The 27,058-nt window shown below is 40.8% G+C and overlaps 2 protein-coding genes and 1 long non-coding RNA gene across 3 annotated transcripts in view; 1 reads left to right on the top strand and 2 right to left on the bottom strand.

Moving 5' to 3' along the window:
- Nucleotides 1-990, top strand: part of LOC148153362 (uncharacterized) — an 88,350-nt gene extending 87,360 nt beyond the window's left edge. The window contains exon 2 of the long non-coding RNA XR_015761629.1: nt 867-990. This is a non-coding gene — a long non-coding RNA (uncharacterized LOC148153362). The remainder of the gene's footprint in view (nt 1-866) is intronic.
- dap (death-associated protein) lies at nt 871-13,565 on the bottom strand. Its single transcript, XM_088001418.1, has 4 exons — nt 13,337-13,565; nt 11,336-11,435; nt 5,366-5,408; nt 871-2,472 (listed from the first exon to the last, which is right to left on the bottom strand). The coding sequence occupies exons 1-4, from the start codon at nt 13,389-13,391 to the stop codon at nt 2,353-2,355; spliced, it is 318 nt and encodes a 105-aa protein (XP_087857544.1). The 5' UTR covers nt 13,392-13,565; the 3' UTR covers nt 871-2,352.
- Nucleotides 13,566-23,610: 10,045 nt separating this feature from the next.
- The window catches only part of LOC106904022 (catenin delta-2-like), a 192,818-nt gene continuing 189,370 nt past the window's right edge, over nt 23,611-27,058 (bottom strand). Inside the window, exon 25 of the mRNA XM_088001444.1 lies at nt 23,611-26,638. Coding sequence (XP_087857570.1) covers nt 26,231-26,638 — 408 coding nt within the window. The 3' untranslated portion in view covers nt 23,611-26,230. The remainder of the gene's footprint in view (nt 26,639-27,058) is intronic.

Raw genomic sequence — 27,058 nt, 5'->3', positions numbered from 1 at the left:
CGTGCCGTATTTAATGCACCAGTTCGAGACTATGAAGCTTACCGGAAATCGTCTGCGACGTAAACAACCATCTCTAGCTGCGAAGAGAGAAGTGCCCAGCTGAACGAGACGGCTGTTAATATTAATTAATTATCTGGAAGTGTGACCAAGAACGGCTTTGTTCACCAACTCCGCTGCCATTGTGGAAAAAAAAACAAACTACAATTCTTAAACAGCACAGAAAACAAACGTCATAGTATACAGCTTCTTCTGTTCACAGATCGGTCCGGTTTTGTGCACAGGGCGGTTTCTGAAATGCGGAGCATACATCTTTGCATGCCTGTCGTCGTCCGACTCCTTTCTTCCGGTCAGTGTAATAAGGTCTGGCAAGAGGATGAGACAGTTGAGGAGATTGGGTCTGCTTTATTGGGGAGTTTCAGTGTGCAGATCGAGGCTCGCCCCCCCCCTAAGCCTGCACTGACTGCTTTATTGGCCTAACATAAGCTGACAGAACACCTGGTTGCAGATGCTTGTGTAAAGATGGATTACATGCATCAACACCTGGTGCACACTGTATATGTGTGTGCGTGGGTGTGTGGAGGGGAAAACAGCTCCAGGAGAGATGATTCTGTTTCATTTCACAGCGCCACCTGAGCCCTTGTCCCCCCGGTGCAGAGTGCTAATTCACCACAGGACGCCGTGACGCTCCAGGTGAGAAACCCGAGATGATGCATCAAGTCGGACGAGGTAGCGTTTTTTTTCCCCTCAAGACCGAATGCCCCAACTTTATCCAACTGGAAATTTTGCAATGTGCTAAAACGTCTGTGGCCCGAGTTGTGAAAAGTTTTCACCGTGTTGCAGATAAATAAAAACCAGCTGAGCTGAAGTAGGTTTCGTTCAAGATATTTTAAACCTTTATTTACTACGACAACCACACCTAACACCCAAGTCCACTTCAATGACTCAAGATTTTAACATTTAAAGTGATTCACTAAAAAAAAAAAAAAAGAAGCACAGAACAAAACTGAAACCTTTTCAATTTAATTACATGAACACAGATAATGATTTCTTCATAAGATACTTTTTTTTGTCTCCTGAAAACCTGAAAATTAGTGTTGCATCAACTGATTTGAATTGTAAGAAGATGAGCAATTTAAAAAAAATGCAGCGATTTGGTTTTATTTTTTAAATATGAACTATGGGGTTTCTGTTGCTGATATGCAAATAAATCCCTATGCTGAAGCCCAAACAAATTCTCTTAGCAAACTGACGCGTGGAATGTTGTGTAATTATCCTAATGTTAGCACATTATCACCTTAACCCGATAGTCCATCTCTGTATTCAATAAACGGCTTATTTGTTGTTTCGACCAAACACAAAGCATCCTTCAGTTGTTTCCCAGAAGCTGAAGTTTTCTTCAGGTTTTTTGGCATCATTTCCGCTGCACCATGGATTAAATAGACGTCATTTAAGACAGATGTTGAATGGCGTTGAAACTCGCTTATAAAGGAATAGTAAGAAATAATTAAATGGGAATAAGCCTAATGGGCTTTGTGATGGTCCAACAGCTACAAATGCTAAGATATCAGAGATATTATGTGTTTTTTCTTTAAACAAAGAAGCAGTACATAGCATCAATGTTGATTTTAAGTTCTTGCTCAAATTTGCGATCTACTACACCACTTTCTATGATTTCTTGCATTAAAATGGCACACAGGAACAAACATAATGCGCTTAAATTGCTTGCACATGCTCTGATAGGTTAATACTGTCTATTATACAGTAATTAGTTTGACTTTCTCTGTTTATCTTTGATACGCTGGTTGGCTCTGCAGTTAAACTGTGACGACGTGACGTGTTGCATTCATTTGTTTGGTCTATATGGTTTACTGGAGGAAATCCTGGAGCTGAGGCTCCGCTGACCTGTTGGGTTTTGCTCGGTTGTGATTGGCCGTTTTAGCTCAAAGAGAGCTAAACCCACGATCATTCAGTTTTTTTTCCCCTTCCCCCCCACTGCTGCTAGAAGAGCTCGGTTTATTTCAAGTTAAGACTGATGAGCGATTGAACAATCCCTGCGAAGGAGAGGTCAGGTCATGAAAGTGCAGAAACAGTAGTGCAGCACCGACGCAGCAGGGTACAAGCAGGACTTCTACGATACTTGCACTGACATGTGGCATCAGCTGCTGAAATATTTCTCGATATGTAAAGCAGGAAGCAAATTAAAACGAAACAAAAACAAAACAAAAAAAATTACTGGTATCATTTAGCAGAGGTTTGTGCACCCGGTTGGGAACCATCTTCATCCTATGTGTTCCATTGGGAAGGCTGGCTGGTGGAGTAAAAGCAGAGCCGCTGGAGCCCCGCTGGTCCCGCTCACTTGCGGGGCTGGTGGATGTGCTGGTTGATGTGCTGCGCGGGGGGCAGCTTGGGGACACCAGGCTGGGGCTTCTGGTGGGCCACCTGAGCCGCTGCGGGCGTGAAGTCTTTATCGCCCTGGAAACGACACGTTCAGTCAGCGATGCACTCAACAATGAAGAAAGTCAAGTTTATTTGTACAGCACCTTTCAGGAACAAGGCAAGGCAAAGTGTTTCACTCCGTGAAAACACTGAAACAAGCACCAGACATTACATTTAATCAAATGCCATGATCGAAATTATCAAGCAAATACACATCAGATATATGGATCAATGTTCTGATTACAGGTAACCAAAGGCGGCTCTAAACAGGTGGATTTTTAGCCTTTTGAGCCCCTTTGCAGCTTTTCGGAAGTTTGTTCCAGATTTGTGGTGCATAGAATCTAAATGGGGGAGAGAAAAACAAATCCAAAATGGGTACAAACAACATTTTATTCCAGCTCAAGATCCAACGCTCTGATTCTCTCCAGGAGTAGCGGATACATCCCTCTACGAGAAAATGTGTAATGCCTTTGTCTGTGACTACATTGACGGTTTTCATGGCAAGAGCAGAGCAAAAGCGACAATTTCCAGTGCTTGATTGGTAATAGGATGGAGTCTGATTGGTAAAGCATGGACCTTACTCCACTACCGATACCAACCTGGTACCGACATATATTTTTTTTTAACCATCTGCCCACCTCCACCACTAAAGTCAACAACAGGAAAGGGTCAAACTTGCTTTCCAGCCACCTCCTGCCTCACTTCACTTCCTCCCCGTCTGTAGATACAGACAGAATGGCTAAACTCTCTGGGGGACACTGGCATATAAAACTTGCATGAGAGCTGGGTTCAGTATTTTGGAGTCTCCCAACTGTTTTAATGGCTCCAAGGGGCTCAAACTGAACCCATAAGACACTCATTTGCACTTTATTTCTACGTTTGGCAGTGGAGAACGCTTACTGGCTATTATTGGCAATAACCAAAAAAAAAAACAAAAAAAAACAGCGCTGTGCAAGACTGTGCATGTCCGTGAAACTGTACTATTATAGACAAAACATCCCCTACAGGAACACTGAGTGCTCTTGAGAGAGTGCTTTGTTAAACATCCTCTTTGTGTCAACATAAGCACTTATTTAGAGGTGTGTTTGCCAGCAGACAGTGGGTGCATTGTTTGACCCACTTTTAAAGCTCTCCCCTAAAACACACAAAGCCGAGGAACTCCCTAAAGTGAGCAGAGTATGAGGAGAACGACCGATCTGCACAGCAACCAGGTCTCGCGTCTTACTTCGGCACACGGCGGCGGCCATGATTGTTAAATCAAAGCAGGGATGTGATTGTTCGCAGAATTTTAATCAGCATTTTAATACAATCATGACAAAAATCCTCATTTCATTTATTTTTCTCGAGTTTTTTTCTTCTTTTTAATCTCTCTTAGAGATTTGTAATTCTCTTTCCAAAATTCTTCTTTGAAACTTATTTTATCACTACTGAAATTTCATTAGTCAAATCTCTGCAACTTCTCCCCGAGCCTTTGCCGGAGATATGTTTTTCCTTTCATACGCAAGTGTCGAGTTTGTACTACTGGCGTGGCAGCGCGGTAGTTTAACAGTGTGTGTGTGTGTGTGTGTTACTGTGTATATGTGTGTATTATTCATTTAGAGGTAAGCCCACCGCTAACAGCGAGAGACGGAGATTGAATTGACCTCCAACAGTCCTCCTCCTTTCATCTGATTCTCAAAGCTTTCTTTCAACTCTTTTTCCAGTCGATGCAGAGATGTGGGTGGGGATGAAACAAATTAAATGCACAAATTAGCTACGTAAGTACAAATCCTTCAACATAAAATCAAGGCTATATATAAGAAACCGTCAAAGAAAGTGGCAGAACGACATTCTATAAACATATCGGAGCTGTGGGACACAATCAGAAGAAAACTCCACACACACACATAGCGGTGGACTTTTCCAAACACACACACACACTGAAGTGTTTCACTTAGCCCCCTAAAAGGCTTTCCTGGGGCTTTGTGCACGGCTAGCCAGCAGGTTTGATGGCAGCGATAGGGGCGAATGGGAAGGCTCGAGGAGGATTGAGGGATAAATGGGATGCCTGCCACATTCTGATATCACCGCAATCTTCCGCAAACAATCCGCCTGGTCTGACAGAGGCACGTGGAAAGGCGGGGAATGGAGCCATCCGGGCTGTCAAGGACACTCCAACACAAAAGGAAATAAAGAAACAGAGCAACCTCTGCAGAAAAAACATACAACACAAAGGCAGCAGACACAGAGACGTATGTGCTATGAGGAAGACAGTAACGTTTAACATTTGCAGAAGAAAAAAACTTTGTTGCAGAAAAGTAAATTCATGCTTTGGTTACGCAGCAAGAAGATTAGTGACGCTGCCGCATCTTCATGTGATCACACTCTTTATCCAGTGTGACTGATAATATCTGTGCTTCCCCTTAAATCCTAGACTTTTTCTAGATTCTGATTCTCAAAACCTTTGAGCTTTTTCGATTAACCTGTGCCGCTCCTCTCCCAGAATAAAATCACCAGGTGAATGAAGCCTATTTTAAAACCTGCTGGTGGTCAGAGTGGATTTCATTCATTTTATTTCCTTTTGTTTTTTTTCTCTCTCTTGACAATATTGCACCTTATATTGCACAAACACCAATAAAGACAAGACACAGCTCCAGGCGAGACAGCTATAATGAGAATATGAGATTCACATTCGATAACGTTGATTAAAAATAAGATTCATGACGAGATTCTGAATGCATTCATTAAAAAAAAGAAAGAAAAAAATACCATGAATGCAAAAAGGGTATAGCAGCAGGAAGGGGAAGGGCAGTAATGGACTAAGAATAAATAACAGCTAAAGTCTACAAACTGCTTGAATAGTTTGCTTCCATCAATAGAACCAATTTAAACTGAGATGAGGATGAATGGATAGAAAGCCAGCTTTCTGTTTTTTACTAAAAAGTCTTACCTTTGTGACCACTCCGGAAACAATCACCGGGGCCTTCGGAGGGCTAAAACGAAGAAAAAAAAAGAAAAACAAATAGAGCTTCATTAAGAAAAATGCTTTTGGAATGAGTAAATATGAGAAAGTCTGACGGTTACAGGTAAAACTACTCCAAACACAAACGCGCCCACCGGCTAGATGCAGAAAACCCCATTGTGACGCTGTGCCAAAATACGGACATGCCAAGCTGTCCAAACACCTGCAGTTTTACACTCTCTGGCAGCGAACACACACACACACACACACACACACACACACACACACACACACACACACACACACACACACACACACACACACACGCAGTCACAAAGCGGATGGACCTGCCAGCAGCTTAAATAGCCCCCATTCATTCTGGCCAAACGCTGGTTTTCACAGGCTGCAGATGGAGAGCAGGAGAGGAGAAGCAGTGGGAAAACCAACCCTACCAGAGAAACGGAGAGAGCTACGAGGAGGAGGAGGGCGATGAAAGACTGGAAGAGGTGGAAGGGGGGGATAAAAGGCGAACATTCAGGGGAGGAAAGAAGTGCAAATGCAGGTCGGAGCAGGAAACGTGAGGCAGAGAAGGGTTGGGGGGAAAAAGGAAGCTGGCAGTGAGAACAGGGAGCCAAATGCTTTTATAATAACCGACTGTTAGAGAAGATGGAACGGGCTGAAGGAGAGAGGGGAGCGCTCGCTCACACACCGAGGGGGGAAAAGGATGGAGGCCGAGAAAAAGATGAGGAGGAGGAAGGCAGAACCTGAAGTGAGTATCGACCTTGGTGTGACAAACGAGTGCAGTCTAATTTTACGGCGGCGGGGGTACAGTTAGCCACCTTCAAACTCCCCTCAAAGACACCGAGTACAGCAGCAAACAAGTTCAACTAAAATGTTTTCCCTTTCGCCTTTCAACAACCTCAAAGATGAAAAGTTACAACTTCTGCGCCTCTGAAAGCATCTGCTGTTTACTTGGAGGAATGGACTCAACTTGTTTTTAATCACTCTGAACTTCCTGTACGGCTAAGTGTTTCGCTCACATCGGTCTAACATAGATCTCTGCAATTAACATCCTGGCATTAAAAAGAAAAAAAAAGTCTCCTGCTACTCATATTAATGAGAATATTTACCTCCTGGCAGAAACTCAATGGCTGCATATGTTGGAATTTCGCAAATCTTGCGCTGGCTTGGCACTTGTCAAAAATGTGAAGTTGAGTGTCTCTTTATTAGCAATTCAATTTGCTAAAACATGGCATTTAAGCAGCATAAACGTCCCCTCGTCCATGCAAAAAAAAAAAAAAAAAATCTCCACGAGGCGTCGGTGGGGAAAAACTAAAATTCAGAGTCTGAAACATTTCAAGCTGAGGGGAATACATCAGGTGCTGTCAGAAAAAATTAAGTGCTTATTTGGCAACTTACTCTATTTGTTTATGCGAATGAACGTGTCAGCTAAACTGCAGGCGGGCAAAAGGAATATGCTCGCATTACGAATGTGACAGCTGACTGAAAAAAATAATACAGACGCACAGTATGTTAACGGGCTAATCAAGCCGTAAGAAGACTATTTTGATTGCAGTATATATCCCAGAAATACTGCACGCAAACTTGAGTGGCAGTGGGTGTTTTAGAACATAAAAAACACAGTTAATGCCTTCCAAAAATCTTTAGATGATCCTCATCACATTGTTTTTTGTTTTTTTTCATTTACAGTCGATGCAATTAAACAGGAGTTGAGTGAAAGAGAAGACAGGCATTGAAAGTTAGAGACCACAATCTGCTGCGGCTTTGGTTTTATGATCCCAGGAAGACGTGGCAGCATTTCTGAAGTGGCGCGAGGCTGCAGGGGGCAGCAGAGAGCCGTGCTGCATCCATTAAGGGAGTTGCACTGTCACAGTCGATGAGGAAGAGTTTACAACAAAAGAGAGGAAGAGAGGAGGAGGGGTGGAGGGGCGGGGGGGCAAAAAAAAAGAAAAGGAGACAGAGCTACACAAAGCAAATCTAAACCAACAAGACAAAGGGTAAAATGATCATGAGTTTATTGTTGGGTATTTCTCTCCTTCTCTGCTGTTAGCATTAAAGCTCCAGCTTCACCCAGCCCATTCCACTCCACCCCACCCATCTCTCCCTGCTTCAGCAGAGCGGGAAGTTTGTTGCCGTGGGCGAGGTGGTGGTTGCCCTGGAAACAGATGCCTGTTGCTTGTCCTCCTCCCATCTTTTCTTCTTTTTCTCCCTGCAACTTTTTTTTTTTTTTTTTTTCCCCACCATGAGCTGTCAACTAACTGAACATTTTATCATAGCTGCTGCATGCAAGTTCGCAAGTAGGGCTGCAACCAACGATCGTTTTAGTAATCGATTAATCTGTTATTCTGGTGATTAATCAATTAATCGGATGAAAGAATTTGCTCACTCTACAGACTTTTAATTTAATCACTTAAGTCTTTTTTTAAATGCAATATCAGAAATACATTAAAAGATGTAAATAAATAAATGAATTGTTTTGGGGGGGTTTTAAATAAGAAAATAAACATTTTATTCCCTAAAATGCAATATCTGGATTCCTTTAGTAAATGTGGACAGGGTGAATCTAAAATTATGCCACTTAAAGAGTTTTGACTAAAATATATTTACAGACAATGGTGTTTTTATCTTGAATGTCATTCCCCCCCCGGCCCCCCCACCAAAATGCTATTTTTTGAGTCTGTATATTCCACTTAATGATTAATTGACTGCTAAATTAGTTGGCAATTACATCGACAATCGATTAACCACGATTAATCTTTTCAGGCCTATTCAGAAGCACCTGAATAAGCATTTCCACAGACAGTGGACAAAAAACCTGATTAGCTCTGACACTGCCTCACCAATATTCTACAGGAAAATGAAGACACATTGCTCGACAGATTTACTGCTGGTGTGTTTGAGTGGCAAATTCATCTGACAGTCTCTAAGCAGGATCTCTCTCCTGGGTCTCCTGTGTGCGTTCCCCCCTCCCCCCTCTCTTCAGCCCATCCCCTCCATTACTTACCTGCCACGTTTATATCTACAATATTTTCACGACACTCCCAGTGCCATAATAATAATCCTCCTCCCCACCATAATCCCTCATCCATCCATCCCTCTCTTCCTCCCTCTGTGGCCTGTCCGTCCATGTCGGTTAGATTGGTTACAGAGAGGGTTCCCCTGACTATGACGCTTCGCTGCCTGCTTCTGACGCAGAATTTACAGTGCAGACACCTGCTAGAAGCTCCCCCATCCCCGTCTTACCTCCTCACCGATTCTCAGTGTGACAGCCTATGTTCTGGGCACATGCTAGCAGGTCATTTTCAGGTAAAAGAAAAAAGAAAAAAAAAAAAAGAAGATAAACATATCACAGTGAAGCAAATACTGTGTTTTTCTGTTTCCTTTTTTAAAGGCTGAAAAATCAAGAAGAGTTTATCAGGCGAAAAGATGAGTCAGGAGGGGCTTCCTCTGTGATTACGATCTACTACATGTCTAATTTGCTTACACGGCTCAAGGAACGATTTTCTCTTCTGATTCTGTGACGACAACAGCGGTTTGATGTATTATGAACCCAAAAAACTCAATATTCAATCTAGGATGAATTGAACTGAAGGCATTTTCCACATCTTTACAACATGTGGTAATAAATGTGGCCACGGTACTGGTGTTTTTTTTTGTTTTTTTTTCAAAGTGCGAATAAAGATAAAGTATCTATCAGTGGGATTCAGGAGTGTATTTCCTACCTGATATTGTTTTTAAGCCTGATTCAATTATAAAGTGAGAATGAACACAGAAAGTTTATTTTTCTCCCCCTAAGCTAAATGATTAAGTTCTTAGTGTTTCACTAACTGTATTACAGTAAGAACACCAACAGCTGCTAACATTAAAATCATAATAAAACTGTTTTTAGCCAAAGATCTCAAGTTCAGGGCAAATTTAAAAGTGGAAAACAACAACATATGGCAGCCTCACATTTTTAATACACTTGGCATAAGTCCTTGCCCTCTGAACAAGTATCTCAAAATAAAGAAGTATGTATTTATAGGAATGGAAAAGCTGCCACACCCTGACCTGACTAAGTTCCTTCTGACATTTTTTACAATGCAACCTCTTCTCTACCAGGCTGTTAAAAAAAAAAAAAAAAAAAAGAAAGAGCGCTCAAGTTTGCTTTTCCTCTCTTTCTCTATCCAGCCACTATGGAAGAGGATTAGAGTCACTTAAGACGCAAGGGAAAAAAAAGAATTCCGACTTTAATCGGTCACGTAAGAAAATCAATTAAAGTAGACGACGTTTCCTCGAGAAAGTTAGTTCGCCTGGAACCAGGTGCCCATCTGCATTAAAGTCAGAATTCTGAAGCTAAAGTATCCTTAATTTTGTTCTTTTTTTCCCTCTTCCATGCATGCTGATGTCTATTTTTTTTTTTGTTTTGCCACTTGTCTTGCTACAAAGAAAACTGGGACAAAAGGTAGGCAATGACAATACCGTCTGACACACTTGCTCTAATTTACAGAAAAACAGTCAAAGAACAACCACAGTGGATTAAGAACGGGGGTGGGGTTGGGGGCGTAGTGGTCGGCAACGCTGCTTCTGTGAAGAACAGCCTCAGAAAATTTCACAACAGTTGGCAATGTTCTTGAACCCTGCTCTCTGCTGTGTAGTGCTTGTCACTTGCCATTTATCACCATTCATTAACACACACACACACACACACACACACACACACACACACAAACACGTTGTGCGAACGCAGCACCTGTACCAATATGCACATAGCTTATAGGACTCATGAATATTGAGTAAGCTCAGACAGGAGGAGGTTTTTTTTTTTTTTTTTTTTTTTTTTGGAGAAGATTAAAAGCGGCATGCAGCAACTCCTACCAAACAGAAAGCTGTGACCAGACAACAAAAAGGAAAAAAACATTTTAAGGCAACAAAAGCCGAACTTTGCAGGCGCGGGAGCTGAACGGTGATTGTTGCTCCGTAAAGGACTCTGCGTGATGTAAAACACGCAAACCAAGGCCGGTTACGGCAAACAAAAGTCGCCGCTGAATAGGCTGCTCGTGTTAATGCAGTAATTATGCCGTAATCATGTTGTTTACTAAATTAGCAAGCAAGAGGGCAAAAAAAAAAAAAAAAGAGTTCGGGAGCGCAATGCGTACAGCCCGGCTTATAGAAAAGAGAAAGCTGCTAAATTGCTTGGTAGCAATTATAGGCGCTGTGTTTGATTACCAACCTACAAATCACCGCATTTATGCCTTGCTTGAACATCCTCTCAATCTGTTATGCATTCACTAGCATCTCATAAGAAGGAAGCTGTGAGCATATATACATTACTTCATAGTTCCACTATATAGAGCAATCTGTATGTCCTTGTTTTGTTGTTTTCTTTCACATCTCTTCTGACTTTTTTTTTTTCCATTCCTGTGCATATTTTCCATTTCTATCGGGCAAGATAGAAGTCACTTTAAGGACTTCTAGCGGACAAAGCTGAAAACCTTCCTCTACAATGAAAGAAAAAAAAAAAAAAAGAGTATAATTTAAGTTTTTTTTTGTTTTTTTTTAGTTAGAAAAGAACTTCTAAATTCTAAAGTGAATTGCTTCTAATGTTGTGAATATGTAGCTCTCACAGTAATCAGAGGAATAAAATGATCTGAGCCCGTTCCAGTTCCAGTCCTCACTGACGCCAATTACACTCCTGTTCTTTTTACTTGAACTTTCACTTCATCTCCAAAAGTCCTAGGCACAGTGAGCAAAATAAATTGTTAATCTTTTCTTTTTTTGCTGTTATGAGTGTCACTATATAACATTAACATTAAACACAGACTACATTTTTCTTTACTAACCTTTTTTTTTTTTTTTTAAACAGTGATTAATGTTTCAAGTTAGTGTTGGCACCTTTGAATGAGATCAAACCAACCACCTGTTTCTACTGACAGGTTTCGTCAAAAGCTCCCCTACCTGCTGCTGACGTACTCCTCCTCGTCGTCGTCTCTCTGAGGCGGCTCTGGCGCAGGAGTCGGCTGATGTTTCTGCACTATCCTCATTCCCCCTGCTTTCACTGCAACACACACATGCAAAGAAAATAAAAAAAATTACCCCGATACTTAACCACGACAAGCAGGAGTCTAGTACAGAATAGCACTGAATGCGTCGCTACTGATAGGTTTTGTCAAAACTGAAGTCTGACATTTGTCGTAGATTCCGGGTACAACCCGATGTCCATGAACCACACGCGGCAACGTCAGGTGATAAAACAATCTGCTTGTTTTATCAAGCAGACACTGACAGCGAGCTTATGAATAATTGTGCGTCTAGCATTTATTGATATCCACATAAATCATGGTTGAAGCATAGAATTTAGACGAGTTTCTCAACGCTGCCGTCCACTTGTGTTTTCTATTGCTTTACAAGCCTCTTAAACCGCAACTGTGTATTTTTATGATTTTTACTGGGTTGAAAGCCTACCTTTCAAGTTTATCACTTGAACTGCATCTTGAGAATTAGCAAAAATGTCTTTTTTTTTTCTACTTCAACTAGACAGTAAGTTGTGTTGCTGCTGGTGATTCTTTAACTTTCACTAGTTGAGTGACTGCTAATCAACTTAACGATTAGCAGTCACTGGCATAACTGCGACTGGTAAATGAAAGCGAGACAAACTTCTGTACGTTTCAGTTTCGAGACGTTCCAATAACATCAACATTGGAAATTCGTTCACTGTGTATTTTCTTTGACTTCGTGTTGAAGCTTTAATTCAAAAAAACACTTGAAAAGTAAAATTTTCAAGGTCAAAGATATGGTTTATGTTTTCAGGACCTAATATTAAAAAAAGAAAGAAAAAAAGATTTGATATGCAGGGCCTAGATTTATAAATTGGAAATTTTTTTTTCAAAACATTCTACGGTGAGGGGTGTGATTCTTTCACTGAATAAAGAGACTGTTGCACTTAATTATCTAACATTAGACCTACCTATTAAGAGATCACTTATTTAATATTTTATGGCTTTTTTAAATTAAGTGTTAATTATTTTTGTAGGTTGCAACTTTTCACAGACTTTAGCTTAAGGGTAAATACATTTCACTAGAATTTTATTCTTTTTAAAACGCCGTAAGCGTCTTAACCCTATGATCCTGGCATCATGTAAACATTCTTTAGGAGCCATCTTTTAGATGAAACAATTTATCATCAAATACAACTTTAGAAAAGTTCACTAATGTATCTACATTTAAATTTGCAACCTAAGAATTTGGGATAATCTAAAAACTATATGTTGCCAAAATTAAAACGACAGAAGACACTACATTTCTGGCAAATGCACGACAGCTTGACCTCGCCCTTCAACTTAACTACTGCTACCTTTTGTAAACAAAAACACGTTAAAATACCCGCGTGTTTGTGAATAACAGAGACACTGTGACCTGGATTTCCTTTATGGGGCACCTACTGATCACAGGTCGGGTCCGAGGGCCATTCTTTATCTTACTGTGATATCGGTCAGCGTTGCAGCAGCTGCTGTGGCCCACTGCCACACTGCTCTTGTCCACGTATGCTTTATCGTTTTGGTTTTTTTTTTTTCCTCCCTTCTTCTCCCCCTGAGCCTACCTCGCAGCCATCCATGTCTTCTCAGCCCCGCAATGTAAAGATTTGCAACGTTTCGCAGTGATTGCTCATTGCGGTGGCTCCAACTCTGGGTGATCCTGCAAGATCTTAGGCCAATCAGGAAGTAGGGAAATTAGCAAAACAGAGGAATATGGCAGATCATTACAGCACGCAATCTGGATGTGTGAAGAGCTGAGAGCTGCCAGCACAACGGATTGCTTGAGTAATATCCGGAATCATGTGATTCTTGGTTTGAGGCTGTGCAGAAACACGGGCCTTTGGGTCTATGGGAAGCATTTAATAATAATAATAATAATAATAATAATAGTAAAAAGGGAGCACAACCAGACAGGGAAGTTTACCTGCAGGGAGATGTCCGCCTTTGGTTTCCACCTTCTCCTTTGGGGGCGACGACATGCCTGCTCCGATGTGCAGTCTGCTGCCGGCAGGGACCGAACCGTCCAAACAAAACGAATCTCTGCTTTATTCTGCCTCAAAAACTGTCCACTACGCTTCAGTCTGTATCGTCAACGTGGCTTTTTCCTGAGCATTGTTTAGAAATGATGCGTGATGACGTCACGTGAAACCGCCGCGCAAAAGCGCGGTGACGTGTAGCCGTACGTGCCTTTGTAAAAAAAAAAAAAAAAAAACAAACCGAGGCGCCGATATGAAAGACTTTTCCCCCCCCCATTTAAGATAAAAAAATGGCAAAAACCCAAAAATAAAATAAAACAAAACCGAATAAAAAAGATAGCTACAATGTTTTCAACACAATTGCATCCCATCTTTTTTAAATTCATTTGGTGACATTTAAATATTCACACCAGTGCCTTTTCTTATGTTACATTTTTGATGGGACTAAAACAAATCATTATATGATTATGAAGTGAGATGAGAAAATGGTGTATTCGTCAAATTTATATAAAAGTAAATTCAGCATAAAATGTATAAGCCAATGCTTAGATAGTACCACTCTACCAGTCCTTTTAGAACATATCAAAACCATCTTCTGAGATTTAGTGATGTTTTTCTCCATTATCCCAAACATTAACCAACTTCTGCATGACCTCTAGCAATAACATGGGCCTCATGATTGTTTCTGTGTTTAATGATCTTCTTTCTCAGTTTATGTGGATGATCGTATGTAAGTAGATTGCCAGTTGTACTGAGTAGCTTAGGTTACTGTTTTAAACTAATTTACAAAGATCCCAGAACTTACTGTATTGGGGTGACAGCAAGGAGTTCCTCCTGTAACTCCGGGTTGCCGGGATTGAACCGGCAACCCTTCTGTCTCTATTGATGTGTCCTTTGGCAAGACAGTTCACCTGCCTCTCCTGCTGGTGGTGGTCAGAGTCCTGGCAGTAGTAGTTTACCAACAGTAGAGTATGAATGTGTGTGTGTGACACTGATTAATCTGTGGACTAGACAAAGTACTATATAAGCATATTGGCCATTTATGCTGGATTTTATTTTAGGATTGAATAGAAAAGGTGTAGTAGCACACATGCATGCCACACATTTCAGATTTTTTTTTTTTTACATTGAAAAAAAAAACACATTTATTTTCTTCCAATTCAGTATAATTCCTTCCTTTATGTTGGTTACTCAAACAAATTCTCAATAAATAACATTGAATTAATACGCATTGAACCTTTGCATTGTAGAGGTTCGACTCTAGATTCAAGCCTATATTGCAATTAAAAAAAAAATAGAATTAAATATCAATTGAATTTTCTTGATTTGAATTCTAATCATTTTCACAACATGTGCCTTAGTTTTTAGGATTTATTTATTTTTTATTTGCAATGCATAGTATCTCAAGGCAGATATCTTCCTTTTCATAAAACCTTGTGAAAAGGTTTATGGAATCTATGAGCACTGCTAAAATTCCCAATATTAATTTTAGAAATGGAACCGAGCAAGTTCCCTCCAGAGCAACAACTGATAATGAGAAACCGATGGCTTTGTGACAAAAAGTACGAAAATCGTTCAACAGGAATGTCTCCATATTTAACACCAAGGAAAAAAATTTTTCTTAAGCCACAGGCTCAGATGTCACTAGAAGCAGAAATGAATTCAAGACCATCTCTCTGCCTACACAAGAAAGAAGCATTTCTTATGGAGTGATCTCCCCTAATGAAGCAGCCTATTTCCATCTCCCACCCGACGCATCGCCGACATGCCAAAGCAACAGCGGCATGAGCAGTAAAATCCAAAAAAAAAAAGTTCTGTATCTGTGTGTGACGGAGAGACTGGAGGTGACCTCATGACCGCATACTTTCTGTTTTCACACCACTACACCACAGTTGTTCATTAACTGGCTGTCACAGGAGTGTGAACTAAGATCTGCAGGCGAAGATAGCTTAGCAGTTAATTAGGATGAGACTGAAAAAGGTTTTAACGAGCCTAAGGATAAAATTTCAAGTTATGCATTTGTGCCCGATTCAATACATGGATACCTGTGGAAGAGGACATTTAGCACAATTAAAATATTTAAATCGGCGCAATAAGTCGGAAAGAACGCCGGGTGCAATACGTACATACTTCCATGTTTGGTCATGATTAGTGTGTTTGTGTGTGTGTATGTGTTTTCACAGTGCTGCAGGCAGGCCGGTTAGCAGCTCTATAATGACATAATTGTTGCATGAAGAGGCAGCTGCATGCTCCACCCAGGCCATGAGTGCATGACATTCAACACACACACACAAATATGAATTATCCATTGAAATACACAAGGGGGGGGAAAAAATAGCTAAAATTGGACAATATTTTATTTTGCACTAGATGTAAGTAACTGCAAACACACATGATGAGGGGACTTGGCAGTGGAGAAGCGGTCCGCACTGATTTGCATCTGCAGTGGAGTAGAATCTGTTGCCGGGGCACGAGTCTCTGAGGAAGGTGTTGACAGTCAATCAAATGGACCAAGAGTTCAGTCTGAGGTCAGGATGAATTCTAACCATAATCCTCTAACTTCAGTAAGACACGGCGATCAAGATTAGATCCTGTTTGCGCCACAGAGAATGCTTTCAAAGAGAGAACGTTTCAAAGGGTTTTGTAATTTTTAAAAATATATCCTGAGAAGACATTAAGCGTATTCTAGACAAACTTACAAGAGTTAGCTTACCACTAACAGAGGTCTGCATCCTGTGGCCCCGGAGCCGCAAGTGGCTCTTTGGATTTTCCACACAACAGCTCCTAATATCCAATGCCTACATATTATAAAGAGATGACGCATAACATTTGTGGCTCTATACGAGTTTTATTTAGTCGGACAGGGGTTAAAAAACAAACAAACAAAAAAAAACGGCTCTTTTGATTGTAAAAGTTGCAGATAGTTGGTCTGTGTCAATATTTGTGCAAAAGGAAACACCTAACTCTGGATTCATGAGCTGTTAATAAATAACATATATCATCCAAGATAAAATACATTACACACTTCTGTATTTGAGTACTACAAAGCCTGAAGAAAAGCCCCGTAGGGTCGATTTGCGGCGCATCCTTAGATTTGTAGGTACAACTGAAAATCCTAAGTAATTGTCTTTCACTCATGTATTCTCAAGTATGTTACTTTAAGGCTGCTACTTCGTGCACAATTCACAAATGTGTCAGTATGGCCACTAGATGGAAGAACGCAACTTCACTTTGTCAGGGTAGAACGCGTAGGAGTCTTTGGTCCTGCAGATTCATCATCACCCGTCACTCAGATGAAGCTTAGTTTGCGATGTTCCAGCAAAAAAACCCGACGAGTCACCGACACAACCTGCACAACTTGAAGGGAAAAGGACAAATATCAGAGCCTCGGATCCAGCTCACTTTTCCTCCCTCTGACTTTTGTGATTTTCCATCCACCCTATTTTCTCTTCCAAGTCTCCCCCCCCTAACTTACACGCATACACACATTAGGAGAGCAAGGGAAGAGCGTTCATTACCATTGCATGAAAATAGATGGCACAGGTTCAAACAGCCATAGGTGAAATCCTCTTCAGAAGTCAGTGATCTCAACACCTGCCCATGGCTGATATGGCCCCCTCCTTCCCTGTTTCTGTGTGTGTGTGTGTGTATGTATGCGTGTGTGTGTGGGGCCTTTCCCTATGAGAGGAGCACTCTCAGTGACGGCTTACAGAGACAGAATGAGGACGTCACAGGTGAGTGAATTTGTTCGAATTGACAGATGTGCATGCACGTATTTTCTCTCTCTCGCGCGCGCACACACACACGCAGGATTATATCTCTGACACACATAGCTGTGCTCTCATTTTGCTTCACACACACACACACACACACACACACACACACACACACACACACACACACACGTGTACTGCCGTAGCTCTGTGGGGGCCAGCTGGGGCTTCTGCAGCAGCACTATCACACATGAATAACCAAGGCTTTTCCTCTGCTCTGCAGCATTGGCTATTCAATACCTGACAGGGCGCCTTATGGTGGGTAGTCTCTATGTGTGTGTATTCCTGGAGTGGGCATGGGCTTGCACTTGGTTACATGTGTCCATATCAATCACTGTCATATTAAAAAGGGTAAAAGTGAGGAGAGTTAGAAGAAACTCTCCTCACTTGTCAAGGAAACATCCTGTTTGGTTGTCAAACTGTAAACGTGACTGAGCAAAAATATTCACATCTATGTGTATTTTGTTGGAGTTATTAGTGGAGTGTTGCCATAAAGCTATAACTTACAGAAACATCAACAGTTTTCATAGCCCAGTTTATCCAGTCACAACAACAGACATTTTTATTATTTTTTATTGGGATGCTACCTGATTCGTGAACACAAATCTGGACATGGTGTGGAAAAACGATACGTGGTTTTGAAAATGTTTTCCAAATGAATCTGCGAAAGATGTGCCGTGCATTGATGTTTCAGTTGCATTTACTGCAAGTCTTCTGGTAAAATAATAAAAATCCAGGTCAAGAAATTTGGTTTGCAAGTCACTCCATTATTCCACTGTAGCAGCACAAATTAGAGAAAAATGCAAAAATGGACACATTTTTTTTTTCTATTCAGCTACGTGGAGTTGACATTTTTAAATATCTCTACCAGCTTTGAACAGATTGAATTTCTTGCCTATTCTTTTTTAACTAGGCCATTTTAACACATGGTTATGATTTGATCCCCGCAGGAGTCAAACTCCAGTCCTCCAGGGCCGACGTCCTGCAACGTTTGGATGCATCTCTCTATCAACACACCTGAATCACATAATTAGGGCGTTAGCAGGACTCAGTCAAACTTGACTTCAAGAGAACGTAACTTATTTTGCATTTTGGACACATGATAAAGTCGTACGACGCCAGCCCTCGAGGACTGGAATTTGACACCGTTTCATTTCGGAACGTTAATCATGCAGATCACATTACCCGATGATCAGTGTTCATCACGCCGTAGTCTTACAGACAGGCTGTGTTCCTGCGTATTCCTGCATGATAGCGTCCAACATCTATTAGCAGTCTGACAGGAGTTGCCTAATCCACCAATATTAGCCAGTCAGGGGCAATTTTATTCAATGTCATTAAAAAGGATGATTTTCAAAAAGCATAAGAAGATCTGTCAGACATGTCTACACTTTTTAACTCGGGTACACGTGAAATATTTGGAGGTGTGGAGTGTTTTTCTTAGCTGTTTATTCAAAAGCTGTGATCCAAAAGTTTTTCATGACAACTATGCTCAGGTAGTTTAATAAACTAAGTAAAAAAAAAAAACTTGGTAAGAATAACATTTAAGCATCTTGATGTTTTTCACAGGTGTACCACATCTTGCTGTGGAAAAAGGCTCACGAATGTGTGTCGTCTTTTGAGCCAGCAGTTACAGCACATTTTATGACAGAAAGGCAAATGAAAAGTGAAAGCAACAAAGTCACGATCTGAATAAAAGCGGATTTGGGAAAATTATAATTTTTGCTTGTTTTTCTGCCTGCTCTGTTGCTCTGCCATCATCACAGATTTGGTTTATTTATTTTTTCTTGTTTCGTTTTGCGTCATAACCGTGAATCTTTATGGTAATTTCAAACGCTAAGGAAACCATTACTATTCAAACACAAACCTTGCACTTAGCCACTCATTTCATCAATAGTGTACAAGCTCTTTAGAGAGGATTTCTAGAAAGTTACTTGCACTCTTAAGACTGGATGTAGCATTACGAGGTTATGTAATTGAATGCATTGAATAACTGAAAACCTCTCCATAAAAAAATGATATTAGAAAGGATCTAAACTCCTTTGGGTCTAGCTTATATAATTGTAGTAGTAAAATTGTAAACTAAAATATCTAGAAAGTAAAAACAACAATAAAAATGGGATACTTTGTAAATGTCTATTTCTTGATTATTGAAAAAATAATGCTTGGTTGTATTATGCTCTGTTCTCATGGAAACTAAACGACACTTAATTAAGAAATGTGTATGCATGTGAAACAAATATGTATCTTTAATGTATTAAATAAAAAAAATGAAATTTTAATATAGATATTCTAAGTATTGATGTCTCATTCACCATACTAAAGTTTGGTGGTCTATATTTAACAGAGCAATTTTAACATGAGGAACAAGACTAGGCATAAGTAAGCACAAGGAAACACCAATATAAATGATAAATACATTTCACCTACTGGAACATCCTTACAGAGTTCTTTTGCTAGAATGACATGTGAGCAGCTAAATCCATTCACCCCCATCAGTAGCTAAATGTGGTATTTTAAGGATGCTCAATGTGATTTGTCAAATCTGTGGATTTAGTTTTGTGCAGGTTAAGATGCTTTTAGTGGTGAATTTGAGACTGAAGTTTTGATTCTGGATGTTATAGAAAATTGCTTTCACTTTCGAAAACTGTTTTTGCCGGTTTGATTTTTGTAAAAAAACAAAAAAAAAACAGATTCAAAATCTGGAAGAAATAAGCCTTATCCACAAACACTAATGTTCTCTTTTAACTCTTTTAAGACTAATTAATAGTTAATAGTTAACTAGTTATCTGTTAATTTTACACAGAAAAAAAAGTATTGGCAGCCAAATTGCTCAAATAAATCAGGGTAGGTAAATTCTGACAATCTCAAAATGAAAAGCCAAAGGAATCAAGAAAGCTTTTTTCACAGAATATTTAAAAAAATTCTGTCAAGATTAAACAATGACAAAATACTGCATTTAATAGATCTAAGTAGCTGGAGTAGTAAAAAGCAATCTTTCTAAACAGGTGACTTAGTGCTAAGAATTTCTTACATTTTTGAAACCTTAAATTTAATTTAAACACTGAAAAAAATCAATCCATTCTTCCATCCATTTGCTCACCCTTCCAACTAGTAAGTAAGTAAAAAAAAAAAAAAAAAAGTGGGGAGTTTTCAGGAAGGAGTTGAGACTGGGCGGTCAGGAGGTGCTTCCAGATGACTGGGCAGCTACAGCTAATGTAATTAGGAAGACAGGTAGGAGGGTACTGGAAGGAGTAAGGTGGATAATGAGACTTGGTAGTGGAACAAAAACGTCCAGGATCACACACACAGAGAAAAAAAAAAGTTAGCTGAGAACAAGTGGGGCACTGAGAGGACTGAGAAGACTAGACAGGAGCAAAGGAAGACGCAGCATATGGTGAAGGTAGAGGTGGCAAAGGCTAACCAAAGGGCGTGTGATGACCTGTATGCTAGGTAGATAGTACAGAGGGAGAGAAGAGATGAAACGGATGTGCAGCAGATTAGGGGGATTGAGGATAGGGATGGAAATGTACCAACAGGTGCAAAGAGTATAAGAGGCGACTGTTGCGGGTCAGGAAGCAGCTAAGATTAGTAAGCTTTGGGAGAGGATGGAGATGGGGAAGGCAGTTGGTCCTAATGGAGGTATGGAACTGTCTAGGGTAGGTTGTAGTAGAGTAGAGGGCGAAAAAGAGTTCTGGTGCTGATTTTTAACAGGAGAGATGTACAGAACTGTAGCAGCTATAGAAGAATAAAGCTAATAAGTGAACGAAGCTGTGGGAAAGAGTGGTGGAAGCTATAGGCTTAGATCAGAAGTTTATGAGCAGGAGTGTGGCTTCATGCCGAGAAAGACTAAGACAGATGCTAACTTTTACTTAAAGGGCGCTGATGGAGACGTACAGAAAAGAGAACATTGTGTTTTTGTAGATGTAGAGAACGCGAACGATAGGGTTACGAGAGAGCCGATGTGGTATTGCATAAGAAAGAAGGTCTGGTGTGGAAGATAATTATGTCAGAGAGATGCAGGACCTGTGAGGCAGCAGTGAGGTGTGCTGTAGGAGCTGCAGAGGAATTCAAGCCGGAGGTGTTGCTGCATTAAGGATCGACTCTAAGCCACTTCTGGTTTGTTTTGGTGACGGACAGGATTTTCTCCATCTGCTCCTCCTTCCTCCCACAGTCCAAACACATGATTTTTCGTTTAAGAGATGTCTCCAATTTTTCCTTAGGGATGAGGAAAAATTGGAGGAGAAGTATGATGGACAGGTGACCTGTGCAGTGTGTACCCCTTTTCTTGGCCAATGACCACTGGAGATGTGCACCAGCTTACCCTCGTCACCCTGCCTGGACAAGCAGGTATAGAAAATGGATATATAAACCATGTGACATGTTCAGTAAACTTCACAGTTATGTAGCACCACTGTGTCACTCTAAAGGAATAAAATTCCTCTGAAAGGCTTTTCTTTGGAAAATCTAAAAAAAAATTCAAAGATACTTGTGCTTGGTACTTTATTTTCAAAAAGTCTTTTGACTACTAGACCTGACATTTAAACATCTCTTGAGCTCAGACTAAAAGAGCTGGGAAATGGGAAGTTCTATCTTTAACACACAGTAGACCTGGTTGCCTCACATCTCCGTAAGTACAGACAATTTCTCACAAAAACTTTCATCGTATAAATTACAACCCCCCACACCCTACCACTCTGTCTTCTCCTTTTCCCCTTACATCTCACTTTGTCTGACCTCCCCCTTCAATCCAATCCTCTCCGACTTTGCTGACATGCAGCTGCATGAATGTGCATGGGCAGACACGCACACACACATATACACACACCAGCAGCCACATAGCTGGAGTTTTGCCATGACTTAATGGGCACGGGTGCAATGAGAGTCGAGAGGGAACACTGGCAAAGACAGAATGAAACAGAGAAGGCCGGAGGCATCCGCGGGGTGAAACAGAGCAGTTTCTAGAAAGGCTGTGCACAGGAAAATTGAAGAGCTATTTTCACGCTACATTAAGTTATGCCAGGCTTTCACTGTGGGACTACATTCAGGCAGAGAAGCCGTGCCTCTATTGTAAAGGCTAATAATCAACGCAATGGACTTATTACCCAACACCGCAATTCACAGGCCAAGCTGCTAGACAGCCTCAAAGAAAGGAAGGCGAGAGAAGGAGGAGGAGGCTCAGACATGAATACCAATGGATTGTAACAAATGTGACTGTCTTCAGTACAAATCCATTCGTTTTATTTGCTTGAAATTTAACTCGATCCAAATGGATATCTGGATAAATGGGACCCAACCTATAAGGGAAAAGCAAAAAATGAAAAATAAAAAAATAAAAATGAACATGATTGGGAAAATGGGAATTTCCATTACTGAGTCTTTAAACCAATTCCAGACAATACTGTGAAAATGACTGGTGTGTGTGAGAGTGTGTAAAAGCCTTTGCATCTCTGTGCATCTGTTATGGAGACTGCTCTAACTGCATCCCACTGCTGTCACTTGGGGTTGCTTCAAAGAAAATATAAAATTGCGTGTCGTGCCTATCATGTCTGCGCTGGGTAACTACATTAACTATAGGGTATCTGAAAGGCATCATTATGAGCAGGAGTGTTAGCATGCCTATTATACAAAGCCTTCTAATACAACATGTCATTTAAGACCCTAGGAATTGTATTTTTTGTAGGAAAAATTATATTAATATGTCAGCACTGCTGTTTCACAAAGACAATGCTGACAAATTGTCTGCTTGTGTAAAAGCTATTATGATCGACTCCATGATAGAATAGTTTTAAAGTTCATTCATCCTCTTAAAGCTAAAATGTGATTCAGAAAAAAAAAAATGCTTATGCACATCTAATTCTTTATGCAGCGTCCAAAAAGTAAGTTCTGATCCTTTATCAGACAGTCCTGATGTTTCTAAAACTTGGATTGATATGAATTTCACCAGTGAGAAAAAAAAAAAAAAAAAAATCAGATGTGTACACATATGCAGTGGAGAATCAAGACTAAATATAATGTCACTGTTTGGTTATTCACAAAATCTGTCATAACCTAATGGCAAAGGGGCGTTCCACTTGAAAGAAAGATGTACACAACTACAAATCATTTACAAAGGTGAAAAAGACATTCAATGAAAGCATGGGTGTTTTCCAACATGACTGGACATAATGATGTTTAAACATCGGAAATGTAGTTTGGTGTTCTTCTGACTTGAAGTGAGTCAACACTATGCTAGGATCAAAATAACTTTCTGAGGCTTTTGGCAAAAAGAGCAGCTCATAAGTCCTTAAAGTGACTCAAACTAGTCATTTAGAGTTGTAACATTTTCCCAGTACAGATCTACCTCTTTAGACAGTCTCGCTCTTTGGCACAGTAAATAACTTCTCAGCATTAAGAGAAACTGACATTTTTTTTTCTTATAAAGGATTGAATATAAATGAAGCTAGTGTGGGAAAAAGTTTCAATATTTTATTTATTTATTTTTTTTACGTCTGTTAGATCTTTTAACACACTTGATTCCCAAGAGAGACGCAAAAAGTGTGGATTATAAAGCACATCAAAGCATTTTAGATCAGTCAACAAAACAAGCGTGTGGGAAAATGGTTCCTACCGTGAGTAATGTAAGGGAAAAAAGAAGACAACTCTGTGAAAAGGAAATTTGTTGTAGAGATTGAGAGAAGCAGAGACTATGGTTTTTGAAAAGAGTCTTTTATTTCTTTTTTTTTTTTTTCTTCCCCTTCTGTTTCAAGTACGGTCCTCACTCAGCAGGATCATCTAAAGAAGCATGGACACACGATAACACACAACTCGAGCCAGCGCATCTTCAGGTGGAACTTCTGTTTTGTCTCGATTAGACTGTAGAGGTGCATGTCTGTGTATGCGTGTGTGTGTGTGTGTGTACACGGTGGAGGGTGTGGGTGTGGGGGGGGGCTATCAGCATTTTTACGGTTTGGATCAAGTGAACAAGAGTCCTGTTTTACACAACATAATTGTTTTTTTCGGCGAACATTTGTTGCAATTAGTGACATCGACATCAGCACATAAAAATTATATATCTATATAATTATATATTTATATTTATGTTCATGTATTTATAGATTTGTCTGCTGTCTCAACAATCATTCTAGTGATTTTTTTCTGTTTTTTTTTTTTTGTACCTTTATTTTTATGCTGTAAAACTGGACAAACTGTCAGTAGGAATGCCTTGTTTGGACATTGATCTTTTTTTTCACAGGAACGCTCACACACATACACCCCGCCAAACGGAGGCATACGCACACTACTACACACATGCATGCATAGATACACTCGCTCATGGTGCACATGAGCACACTCAACGGGGGCCACGCATTCTTAGTCACACACATGCACGTATACGTAAACACACACGTGTCCCAAACGCACGCCCACACATGCTCGGCCGGAACGGAGAGGCAGATCTGTACAACTACGGGAGGGAGGAGGTGCCCACGAATCCCCCAGCAATAAGTACGGCTTCACCTGATTAAAGCACAAGAAAATCAAAGTTACAAACAGAAGAGACAGCCACCGAGTTAATGTCTGTAAACCTCGACAAAACTCCCCGTGAAGTCTTCTAGGAGCTTGGTCTGTCAAAGTTTGGCACAATGGGATGTGTCTCCTTTTCTTTACTTCTACTGTACACTGACATGAGCAAGTGGATTTGGCCAAACGGACGTGTTTTGATGCCAAAGGAATTACTGAATTTTAACACTGTCGAAAGAATTACCCCCTGCCCCACCCAAAGTCAAACAGCAGTCCTTTCCAAAGACATAAGAGTGTGCTTTAAACATACATCTATATACTCTTTTGGCAGTGAACAAAAAAAGCACTTTTCTTGATTGGGACTCCGAGTGCCGCTGCTCTGCCAGTTCCATGCTCTTGCAGCCTTTAAGTTGCTCTTGACGTTTGATTATGTCCACTTGAGAAATTGCAATTGATGGAGTGAGCAAAATCACAAACATCGCAGGGATTCCTCTCAGGCCCGGGATAAAATGAGGGAATAATAAAAAAAATTTAAAAAAATCATTTGTCCACTCACAGCTAGCCCGTCTTTCCTGATTGCAGTGTTCGTGTGTTTCGCTTTTTTTTCTTTTTTTTTTTCTTCTTTAATTCGCTTGTTGTTTCAGTTGGAAAATAAAAATCTGGATTTTTGTGAGCAGTCCATCCAAAATGTGTAATATACACATTAAATCCCATTTTCAGGCGTACGAAGGAAATAAGAATGTGTCCGAAAGTGTAAATATAAAAAAGTAGAAAGAAAAACAACAAATGTAAAATAAAAACAAAAATGACCAAAAGTCTCTTGAAAATGACATTCTTTGAAAACAAATTCCAAAGACTCTACACGCAGCAAAAAAAAAAAAAAAAAAAAAATATTGAATAAAAGCAGTGCTACGTTTGTCACTTTGGTGAAATGGTAAACATCCACTTCTTCCCTTGAGGCTGGTGTGCTTTCATCTTTCTCTGTGCTTTTATTTTTTCTCACCTCCTTGAAAACGCTCATGCCATCTCGGTCTCTCATCTCTCTTTATCTCCGACGGCGACAGAAGGTCAGACCACTTCCTGCTTCCACAGAGTGAGAGCCTTTCCTCATCAGCACCCTATTATTTCTTGATCCCTCCACTCAAGGCATTTACATAGACTCCCACGTTTTTTCCCCCCCCGACTTCTTATACACGCTGTACTTCTTCATATCAACTCCCGCTTACTCCAATTTGGGATGAAATGGAGCTAACTTTAAAAAAGGTAAGGTGGTCTAGAAAAAATAAAAATAATAATAAAAAAATGTTGGCATGCACATGCACAGTTTCTCTTTGTCACTGATTGATTTCCCTTCTTGCTCCGTCGAATTCATTCACAGCTATTTTTTTTAAAAACACAAATTTCCTATCATATTTTAAGGTCTTACTTTTTTTTCCCTTTTACAAACTGCCACTTAGATTAACCTTGTTGTAGTCTGCTAATAATCTCCTGGAAAAAAAATAATCCCTGTCACACAAGCACACACAGACCGTCTCTTGCCCCCTCCCTCCCATCGTCACGGTCAAACTACACCCAGGAATCAGGCGAAGCCGGGTAGTGGCTCGTCTCGTAGTTCAGTTCGCTGTACGGCCGTGAGGCTGAGTAGAAGTCTACGTAGTTGCCCGTCGACTTGAGGCCCAGGTGCATTCGAAGGTCCTCCCGGGGGTCTCGCGGTGGTCCGGTGGCGTTTGGAGGCGGCTGGGGTTGGGCCTGAGGCTGGGCCTGCGCCTGCAGCTGCGGCGGTGCGGGCGGCGGTCCCGGGTCGTCGTAGTAGGCCTCGTCGAAGCTCCGACTCTGGCTGTGAGGTGGAGGCTGCGGCGGCTGCGGCTGGGGGAAGGAGGGAGGAGGGGGGTAGAGGTCGTAGTCTTTTAGCATGGTTGCTGACGGGCTGTCCTGCTGGGGCTGAGGGGGCACAACGCAGGGCGGGGCTGGACTCTGGTGGGGCGGAGAGGTATGGACGTGGCAAGTGGGATAAGTGCAGAGGACGCGGACAGAGTCGTAGGAGTCCAAGTAGTTGGGAGCAAAGTGAAAACCAGGAGAGAAGTAAAGCAAAACGGAAAGCAGGGGGTCGGGTGGAAAGGAAAAACAAAGGAAAGAGGGTTTAAAAAGCAGGCAGAAGAGGGACAAGAACTCATGCTGTGAATTCTCTATTACAGGCAGGCAGTGATGGGGCAATTTACATCCAACACCGGCTCTCACACGGGCAAGCTATGTTTGTGCGTGTCGGTGTTGCGTAAGAAAAACCTATCGCTTCAAAAGCTCATTACGCTTATTCACTTCAGCTCAACCGGTAGCGGTGAAAGTTGAGCGAACTCAAACTTTAATTAGAATTTTAAGAGATCCAACCCAATTTTA

Source organism: Poecilia mexicana, unplaced genomic scaffold (assembly GCF_051168715.1).
Source record: "Poecilia mexicana isolate PSO_F unplaced genomic scaffold, ASM5116871v1 scaffold_20, whole genome shotgun sequence".
Classification (NCBI taxonomy): Eukaryota; Metazoa; Chordata; class Actinopteri; order Cyprinodontiformes; family Poeciliidae; genus Poecilia; species Poecilia mexicana.
The sequence above is the reverse complement of the archived record's forward strand: the minus strand, read 5'-3'. Positions and strand labels throughout refer to the sequence as shown.